This window comes from Bidens hawaiensis, unplaced genomic scaffold (genome assembly GCF_021521415.1).
Source record: "Bidens hawaiensis isolate Kalapana, Puna unplaced genomic scaffold, B.hawaiensis_p1.1 tig00003698_1, whole genome shotgun sequence".
Lineage (NCBI taxonomy): Eukaryota > Viridiplantae > Streptophyta > Magnoliopsida > Asterales > Asteraceae > Bidens > Bidens hawaiensis.
The window spans coordinates 1,545,467-1,556,083 of NW_027491212.1; the positions used below are offsets into that span (position 1 = coordinate 1,545,467).

At 38.4% G+C, this 10,617-nt stretch overlaps 1 protein-coding gene across 1 annotated transcript; it reads left to right on the forward strand.

Moving 5' to 3' along the window:
* Window positions 1-8,253: 8,253 nt before the first annotated feature.
* LOC143624163 (putative RING-H2 finger protein ATL49) lies at window positions 8,254-10,196 on the forward strand. Its single transcript, XM_077094889.1, has one exon. The coding sequence runs from the start codon at window positions 8,565-8,567 to the stop codon at window positions 9,510-9,512; it is 948 nt and encodes a 315-aa protein (XP_076951004.1). The 5' UTR covers window positions 8,254-8,564; the 3' UTR covers window positions 9,513-10,196.
* The last annotated feature ends 421 nt before the right edge of the window (window positions 10,197-10,617 follow it).

The window sequence follows — 10,617 nt, forward strand, 5'->3', positions numbered from 1 at the left end:
TATCTTCCTAAAGAGTCTTCGGATTGAAATTTGAGTTGATGATAACCGGAACGAAGATCGATTTTGGAAAAGAAACTTGCGCCTTGAAGTTGGTCAAAAAGATCATCGATTCGAGGGAGTGGATAACGGTTCTTGATTGTGACTTTGTTTAGGACACGATAATCGATACACATGCGCATTGATCCATCTTTCCTTTTGACAAAAAGAATTGGACCCCATAGTGATGAACTTGGTCGTATGAATCCTTTCTCAAGAAGTTCGTCAAGTTGTTTCTTTAATTCCTTCATCTCGGTTGGTGCTAGACAATATGGTGCCTCGGCGATCGGAGAGGTACCGGGAATGAGATCGATTCTAAATTCTACTTTACGATCGGGAGGGATTCCAGGAAGTTCATAGGGAAAGACATCAGCAAAATCGGAAACAACAGGAACGCCTTTGATTTATTTGGGTTTAGATTCTTTAGTGACGTAGGCCATGAATGCTAAGCATCCTTGATTTAAACATTTGTTAGCCCTTATCATGGAGATTAGGCTAACTTGGCCAGCGTCTTTATCCCCTTCAATTCGAATGGTTCGTTTATCGGGGGCATGTAGTTCAATAGTTTTGCTATTGCAAAGAATACGTGCATGGTTGTCGGATAACCAATCCATACCCAATACAATATCAAAACCAGCAAGATTCATAGGCAATAGTTGAATAGGCAAAACGTAACCAGCTAATAAGATTCTTCCGTTTTCTAGAGCTTCATAGATCTTAACAATTTCGCCACTAGCGGTCTCGACGCTTAGAGTTTTATTAAGTTTGATTAAAGGTTCGTTTAATAGACTACAAAAGTTATAATCTATAAAACTTAAATTGGCACCCGAATCAAACAAGACTCTAGCATATGTGTTGTTAACTAGGAATGTACCGGTGATGGTTTCAGGCATGTCAGCCGCTTTTTTGGTGTCTAGAACGAAAACTCTTGCATTGCCCTTCTTGGGCTCATTCTTTTGACCACTACCACCCGCACCACTAGTCGCGGGTTTGTTTTTAAGGCATTCAAAGCTAAGATGCCCTAGCTCCTTACAGTTATAGCAAGTCATCTTCTTCTTCCAACAATCAGCCGTAACGTGGCCGGGTCTATTACACGATTCACAGACTTTGGTTGGAGCGTAGTTGCATCGACCTTTGTGATATCTTTTACATGTTTTGCATGGCGTAGAATTTGAGTTGAATCTAGTTTGTTGATTTACGCCTTTGCCCTTAAATCGATTGTTTCCTTCCATTCTTCTTGAATCGTGAGTTGTTACAACTTTCTTATCCTCCTACTTGTTGCGGATCATTCCGCTCATTAAATAACCAGCCAATTCCATCGCGGAGTCGGCAGTTTGTGGCAAGTGAGACCTCACCATGTCGCGAATTTCTCGCGGTAATCCCCATATATAACGTGTTACTTTGCTGGACTCAGGGGTAACCAGCTGGGGAACCAAGCGACAGTACTCATGGAACTTTGTATTATATTCGCGAAGATTAGTTCCGATGACTTTGTGATTCAGAAACTTGGTTTGTATTTGGTTAGTCTCGTGCATTGGAAAGAACTTTGCCATTAACATTTCTTTAAACTCTCCCCAAGTTAGATTGTACAACACCTCCCTTCCTCTACTCATGATCATCGTATTCCACCACTCGAGCGCTTCCCCTTTGAACATAGGGGCAGAATATTGAATCTTCTCTTGGTCAGAACATTTGCTTGTTATGACAATTGTCTCATTTCTTCAATCCACCTTACGGTTGTGTTGGCTCCTTTATCACCATGAAATTCTTTTGGTCCATAGTACTCAAAATCTTTAAAAGAACATCCTCCAATCTTCCATTTCTTAAACTCTCGACGGATTCCACCATCGGCATTTGACTCATGAACACCTTCCTCCGTTTGAGAAGGTCTCGAACGAGGTTTAGAGACAGATTTTCGAGAAGGGTTAACAGATTTCGAATGTTTATTTTGTCTAGATTGAGATCTAAATTCAGTTTCGGCCCTCGTGGCATCTTTTACTATTCTTTGGATTTGTTTCATGTACTTATCATGGATTGGTTCCTCTTGTTCTTTTTCAGGACCTTTCCCTTTTTCTTTCCTGTTATCAGCTTCCTTTCGGGAAGCCTCAAAATTATTGCTTTGATGAGACATTTTCTTTTTATTTTCAATCTTTTCTTTAAATCTGAAATTAAACAATTTCATTTCTTAAATACAAGTTTTATTTTATTAAACACACACACACACACATATATATATATATCATAAAATGATATATATTTTTTTTACAACATACTTATATATCGTTTATGCGATATATAAACTCCTATCCTTATTACATCATATGTTACATTAACACATAAACTTCATCTCTTGAAAACACACCTTCATCACCATCATCTCAATCCTTCATGAATTTCTTCACAACCTTGGTCAACTTGTTGCATTTCCGAAGAAGCGTCTCTCCTATCTTCTTCTTTTTCTTCCCATCAACAGCTATCTTCTTTCTTAATTCATCTGTCTCATGTAGAGCTCAACCCAGATGTTCCTCCTGTGACTGGGGAATGTTGTTGGGATATCCATAGCGGGGTGGTGGATCACGGTACCCCATCATGACAACATCGAAATGGTTCTTCGGGTTCGGATATGGTGATGCAGTCACGTTGGATTGGTAGTTGAAGAAAACTTCGGCAGCCTCGTTCTGCTCTCGGATTTCGTTCGCTTGGCCTTCAACGGATGGGATCTTGCCCTGGTACGGTGGGAAACTTGATGACGTCTTGCCCTTGAGTTCTTGGAGAAACTGTATGTAGGGATCAGTAGAACCATAACTTGCGGTTTGATGAGAGAATGGTTCTTCCACCGGTGTGGTTACTTCATTCGGATTGTCGAGGTATTCCTCATCTGGATCTGTTTCTTCTTCTTCTTCTGAATCCTCCTCCTCTGGGTCCTCTTCCTCTATATTCTCTTCCTCCATAATTTGGGAAGTCTCCTTTGATATTGTGGGCATGCGAAAGTTCTCGTATGGCGTTATCAACCTCATTTTGGGCTTATGAGATGGCCCTTCTTTGTTGAAGCGGGAGTCAGCAGAATCCATAGAAGTTCCGGTATTCCACCTTCGCTGATCTGAGTGGCATTGCATCCAATCGGATGAGGGAGATCTTGGTTCCTCCTTGATTGGTCGGTTGGAGAGGAAAGCGTATGAAGGATGAGGATTTGGTGGTAAGTATGTCGAAACACTGTATGGGTAGTATGGAGGGACCTCAGATGGTTGGTAGGTAGGAACCTCGGAAGGATGATACATTGGGACTTCGGATGGTTGATACATGGGTAAACTTGACGGGTAGTAGCTTGAGTGTCTTAGTGCTTGATATTCATAGTTTAAGTTATTATCAGGAAGGTTAATTGGACTTTGTTCAGTGCCGGGATGATGGTATGGCTCAGTTTGATTGTGATCCTCGTCGGAATTGAAAAATGCTTCATAGTAATCTTTGCTCATAATATCCTTTGGACATTTGTAATATTTTCTGGCTCTCCTTACTTCACGTTCATAAGAATCCATTAATTTCTCGAAAGACATATTTGATGGGTGGTTTAGAATCAGGAGAGGGAAAGAAAAGGTTACAAACCAATCATATCCCTATTTATAAACAAGTAATAGAAATTATTTTCCTATGCTTGGATCGGAGCTTGGGTATTATCTTTTAATACCCAATTCGCTAAGATCGATGGCTTTGATACCAACCTGTCACACCCCCATCTTAGGCCTAGGAGTGCGACCAACAGTTGGTACCATAATTGTAAGTAAATGAGAGTTACGGTTTAATGCGGAAGATTTTAAAAAACATAAGGATCAAAGTTATAAATATTTACATTACAAAATATGAGACGAATGTCTCATATAGGTTTACTTGTTTATAGTTTTACAAAACCACCATATTTAATATTTAAAACAAAAATTATCAGAGCCATCGGATTCTTGAGCTCTTCGTTCTTTAAGCCCTGTTCTTGGTTACCTGCAAAATGTTAGAAAATACGTCAGCAACGAATGCTGGTGAATATGTTGACGCTAAAATATTTTCTTTTACTTCATTACCCCTCGAGGGTTACGCAAGCCTCGGCCCATATTGGCTTAGGAATAACAAAGTTATAATACAATTTACAAACTCAAGTCTCTACCTTACCCCCAGCAAACACCGCAACGTTCAACTTAGTTAAGTACCGTTCGTATACATAAGGTCGTGCTCCCCGCAGAAAGCGTACTACGACCAGGTGTGGTGCGATGCGCACACCGCGTACTACCACATATGCAAGGATCCAGAAAAATGTACACGACAGCCTGAGGGATAAGCTTTTACTCTTGTTTATAAATGTTTTAGAGACACTTAGTCTCACGTAAAGTTTTTCATATAACACATTGACTCGTTTGAAAACAAGTTTGTAAAAGTTGGGGCATATTCACCTTTTCAATTGGGATCGGCTTCAAACACCGTCCGTGGGTCTAGGTCTTTCCCTTGCTATCTCGCACCTATAGTACGAGTATAACTTTTTGTTAGTCGGATATACAATCAGGCTTAAGACCTTTAGTCTTATTTTTATAAGCGCCACCTCGATTATTTATACTTTACTTTAAAACCTTTAGTTAAAAAGTAATATTTATAAACCTTTAGTTTATTTATAAAACCCTACCTTTCTTCTTATTTAAGTAACATATTCTTTTCTTTATTATTTAAGAATACTCATTTATTACTTAAATAATATTTATAACAAAGAATAATCATACACACATATATATACATATATGTATATATTTATATTTCTTTTCTTTTTCTTTCTTTTCTTTGTTATATACTTCTTTTATATATCGAGGTATCGAGTATAACCTCGACTTAGGGTATTAAGCCTTTATAATATTTTATTATTATTTTATTCGGGCATTATGCTTACCTTCGTCGGCTTATTAAACCCTGTTCAAATGAGCAGCACTTCGTCGTCTCCTTGCATTCTTTCCCTTCTCGATCAACACCTTCTCTAGGCACGCTTGTTGAGACACCAATACTTCACGGCACGTACTTCGAGATGATCATCGGGACGTCGAAATAGCACCACCTTCTTGTTTAGAATATCGTCGGGAAATGGCACGAATATCGAGGTGCGTAGGTATCTTGGGTGTGAAAATCGAGGAAATCGGGGAACGCTTTTTGAGGTGGATCGAGGGCTTGATGATGGAATCCTAGAGAGATGAGAGAGAACAAGTTTTGGTGTGATTTGGGTTTGAACCCGTGGCCTTCTATTTATAGGCAAAAATTAGAGCTCGTCGCAATACGCGACGGCCTCCTTGTCTAGCCCGTCGCGTATCGCGACGTAGGCCTGGCCAGTCACCACGTAGACCTGCCACGTGGTGACACGTGGTAGGTGCTGTGCCACGTGTTTACAAGTGGCGACACGTGGCGAACGTGTTGCCACGTGGCGACCCACGATGCCACCGCCTGCCACGTGGCACGTGTCACAACGTGTCAGGATAGTCACCGCGATACGCGATGACCTTGATTTTAAGGCCGTCGCGTATCTCGATGGGCCGAAGAATCAGAATTTTTATTTTAAACCCTCAGGTTTGGATTTTGGGTAATTTAGTCCATTGACTTTGGAATTTGACATTTTTTGCTTGAAATTTCCGTGATGTTACAATAACTTTGTTACTTTTGCCCAAAATATATGGTGCTTTTTATAGTCCGCTACAATTACATAAAGATAAGTTACAAGCATATTTTCAAAATTTTATGCGAAACTAAAAAAAAGTTTTAAAAAAACACCGGCGTTTCGATTTTCGGATATTTCAACCCAGGCACAACATAAATCCTTTTTCTCCTCTTTTGTCCAAGGAGTTGTTTTTCATTTTGGAACGACTTCCTCGTCCGCTCGGCTCGAGCCTCCCGTTCCTTCTTGGTTCTTTTTTTTTTGGGCTCGTTTTCCCTTACCGGCCTCCTTATGAACCCCTTGTGTCTCCAGAACAAAAAAGTCGGGAGACGGTGGTGGCATTTGACTCAAGTTTTGTTCCATCTCGGTGGCGCGAAACACGTTATCGTCGTCTTGACCAAAAGACATTTCCGGTCGGTAACAACCACCTTATTGATCCATACTTTTTAAAAAATGTAGATGAGTAATATGAAATATATTGTTTTTGAAGTAGTTTAGAGAGAGTTGAGAGTGTTGGTAATTTTTTAAAGGTAATAGTAGGGTTTATATAGGTAAAAATAAAAAAATAAAAAAATTATTTGTTTTTTGTTTTCACCCAGCCAACGATCATAAACGAATCCCGAGGCCCAACGTTCCCTTCACCCATCGCGACTCACTCATGGCCGGTCGCTCGTGGCTCCACTTCGCGGAACACCGTTGTGGTGTTCGCCACCGACATGGCTAGTGCCGGCCTCTCGCGGCTCCTATGAAGCCACCACAATGCATAGTCTAACTTCTAGAAAATGAATACCATTGCTATAAGCGAGTCAACATGAATTGATATGGTATTAATTGGTCAAGCTGGAAGACAAGCTTGACGACAAACTGATTTTCGCATAACTGACATGCGACGCGTGAGGGCTAAGTCCATTGCATTCGTGACCCATTTGTATTTTGAGTTCATCAACACGTCCCGTGGCACAAAGGATTTGGGTTAATCCCGTTGCATGTCGCGGACCAATTATGAAATCAAATATTAACTAGGTCAAAACTAGGGGTGAGCATAAAACCGAATTAATCGAACCACAACCGAATAACCGAAATAACGGAACCGAAGCATTAACCGACGGTTAATTTTTTAGTTTTTCGAAAAACTGATTTTTGGGTTTAGGTTAGGTTATCCATTTTAAAAAAACCGAACCAAACCGATTAATCGAACCTATGTTTTCTACGTGTTTTTTTAAGATGTTATGACCGGAAACAAAACACCAAAATAATCTACCATTGATGGTGATGAAGATTATGAAGATTATCAAGATTGGGTCTAAACTTTGAAGATATAAGACAATGAATGAAGATTCGGAAAACTTTTAGTTTTTGTTATTTAGAACGTTGTTGAATTTTAAACTCTACTACTCAAACAACTTTGTATTTGTTTGGTTTCACATAACACGTGCCTATTTTTATATTTTGAATTCAATACGTATGAGGTACTCTAATTTTTTTTTTTGAATTCTTTTTTTTTTTTTTTTGTAATGTCTTCTCGCAATAAAAAAAACCGAAAATAACCTAAACCGAAACCGAAAATAACCAAAAACCGAATAACCGAATAATCGAATAACCGAAAACCGATTGGTTAGTATTCTAAAATAACCGATAGCTTAGGTTTAGGTTTGGGTTTCACCCAATAACCAAACCGAACCGTGCTCACCCCTAGTCAAAACCGTTGCGTCTCGTGAGGGTTAAAAAGTAGTACTATGTGTCGTGACACGCCAGAACTCTCAGAAAGTTTAGAATTTAACATATTTAGTCCCTGAACTTGATTAACCAAGATTTAACGATGATTTAATGAATATAACATGAATAAATCTTGTATATAGACTATGCTAGACTTTGAATTGACATGACTAGCATAAATTATGAAATAACGTAGATAATAACATAAAATTCCAACACTTTATTGATTGAATAATAGTCAGGTTACATCGAATAACAAAACAAATTAATTTTCAAATATGAATATTTAACGGATGTTACAAATTGTTTATTTGTTTTCTGAAAAACAAATAAGCCATTTAAAAAAGCGTTATTTTGAAACTTTTGAAAATTACTTATTTTTTTAGATAGAACAAAAAATCACATGGATTTTGTTCTGGGCGTTGGCCCGTTTGTTTTAATAATTTGCTGTAAAATAAAAGTAAATTACATAGAAGTGTTAATAAACTTTAGCTCAACTGACATTATAGAGGCAGTGAAGATTTGGGTTGAAAATCACAAAGTCTTAAATTCAAATTCGATCTCAATAAGAGATGGCGGGCTTGAACTACCTAGCACTTTTTTTTGTTACATGCGTATGAGGTCCTTTTTACAGTTCGGTTATCACATATAGCAAAACTTTATTTGTTGATATTGTTATAGTTTACAAAAATCACACAGAACGTGATAAAAGTGTGAAAACAGAATTTACTTGGAAGAAAAAAAGAAGCATACTCCAAGATTTTGTTGTCTTGAAATAGTTTATTTAGTTTCTTGAGTTGCTTCGAAAACATTATTATTGGTTGCATCATTATTATAATAAGCGTGTGCTACATGTGCATTGATGTGGGTGGTGTTCTGTTGTTGGTTTCATAAAGTCAACTCAAACACAGCACCATCAACATAATATTAATACCATTGCTAGCTCATCTGATGCATTATTTCCTGGGAATTAATTATAAAAAATCTCCATTAATACAAAGTTTCTACCCATACAGACTGTCTCCTTCATTCCGTTTCTCTCACTTCAAAAACCTTCAAATCAACAAAATCCACACATGGGTTCTTGGGTTCATATGATTTAAAACACGGGTTCACTCAAAGCTTCAATTCTTGTCAAGAAATGGATCGAAAAATCCTTCTGTCTCCACCGCCACCACCGCCGTTTCAGTCCACCGAAGCCGGTTCAAATTTAAGCAGCAGTGTGAGTCCAAGTGTATTGCTAATAATAATAATTCTTGCCATCATCTTCTTCATATCTGGTTTACTTCATATTCTTGTTAGATTTCTTATAAAACCATCAAATAGAGACCCTGATGAATTTGACAATGTGACTGCTCTTCAAGGTCAATTACAACAACTCTTCACTCTCCATGATTCCGGAGTTGACCAATCTTTCATTGACCAGCTTCCGGTTTTTACTTACAAAACAATTAAAGGTGTGAAACACCCTTTTGATTGTGCTGTTTGTTTGTGTGAGTTTGAAGGTGATGACAGTCTTAGATTGTTGCCTAAGTGTAGCCATGCTTTTCATATGGATTGTATTGACACGTGGCTTTTGTCGCATTCTACTTGCCCTCTTTGTAGAAGTAATTTGCTGTTTGATTATTCTCCAAACACTTGTTCCTCACCATATGTGTTTGTTCTTGAATCTGGGAGAGTTGAGAGTTCTAGAGAAATTGTGGCTGACTCCACAATTCAAAGGGTGGATTCACAATTTAGCGTTGAAGAATCCGAATTCACGTGTTCTAATTCGGGTCAACTTGAGATCAAAGAAGAGGAGAATAAGGAGAAAGTGGTGACAGTTAAGCTAGGGAAATTCAAGAATGTAGACCATGGTGGTGACGGCGGTGGTGGTGATGAGAAGAGTAACATTGATGGCAGGAGGTGTTTCTCAATGGGATCTTTTGAGTACGTGATGGATGATAATTCATCATTACATGTACAAATTATGACCCAAATCAAGAAACAAGCAATGTCGGAATGTGGCGGCGATTCTAGACGGGATCTTAAAGGCATTGAAGCAATTAAAAGTGTTAATGGTGGTAGTATCAAGAGGGAGAGCTTTTAATTGTCCAAGATTTGGCTTAGAGGGAAGAAAGAAAGGCCTAATTCAACGGTGGCGATGGCAGCCGCCATTGAGCTGCCGTCAATGAACCCGAATGTCACCATAGATGAATTAAAGGAGGTGGTATGTGATGATCATGAAACACCATGTGGTAACAATCTTGATCAACAAGTAGCACCAAATCCACCATCTTTGGCCAAAAGGAGTATGTTTTGGTTTATGTCTAGGCAGAAAAAGAAGGTTGTTCTTTCATCTTTGTCCCTAAATGTTTAAAGTTTTGTCCAAAATATGTTGCTATCTTCCTAAAGAGTCTTATTAGTACAAAGGAATTCAAGATTGATCAAAGTTAGAGAAACCTTGATACAAAGTGTATGCATTTTCATGACTAGTTTCTTTTAGTCTTTTTTTTTGTTTTGTTTTTTTTTTGTTTATATCAACGAAACACATGAATACACAAGTTAAAACCCTCTTGGATAGTAAGATTGATGCTTGTGACATCATATGACTACAATTATAGTTAGGTGAAGGTGCTTATGTTTTTCAAAGAGAAGTAGTTAGTTATGTTTGAATATTGAGGCATGTTTAAGTAGTAATTTTAACTAGTGTTTAATTAAGGTTTGAGCTTGAATTTTGTGACATATTTGGTAATGACTCCTACTTGAGAAGAGACTGGACCAAGTATACAAACCTAAATAAGTCTCCACCGCAGATCATAACCTGATCTGTATGAATAATATATTTTTCTTTTTGATTCGTTACCAAACCAACACGCATGCTCATTTATTCACATGTAATGACTTGGATTCCAAGACATATACAACCAAATCAATTAACAAACTTCATTTCTTAGACATTGCATATTGTCGAAACACGAAACGAATCTAACCTGATCCATGACGATGCTTCCACGGATTTTCGAGATGAACGAACCACGTCTTGATCTTCTTCTTCCTCGGCTGCGCCTGAGACCTGCAATGCTGAAACCTGCAAATGGTTTCGGGGGTGTGGAGGCGACTGCTAAGATGATCTTGAAGATCTCTTGTTCACAGACACAAAAAGTGGTGGTGGCTCTTATTGAGCATGACCCCTGATAAGGAGGTGGAGACCT

Excerpts from the sequence above, each read along its gene's own strand:
- LOC143624163 (XM_077094889.1), top strand. The coding sequence starts at position 8,565 with ATGGATCGAAAAATCCTTCTGTCTCCACCGCCACCACCGCCGTTTCAG.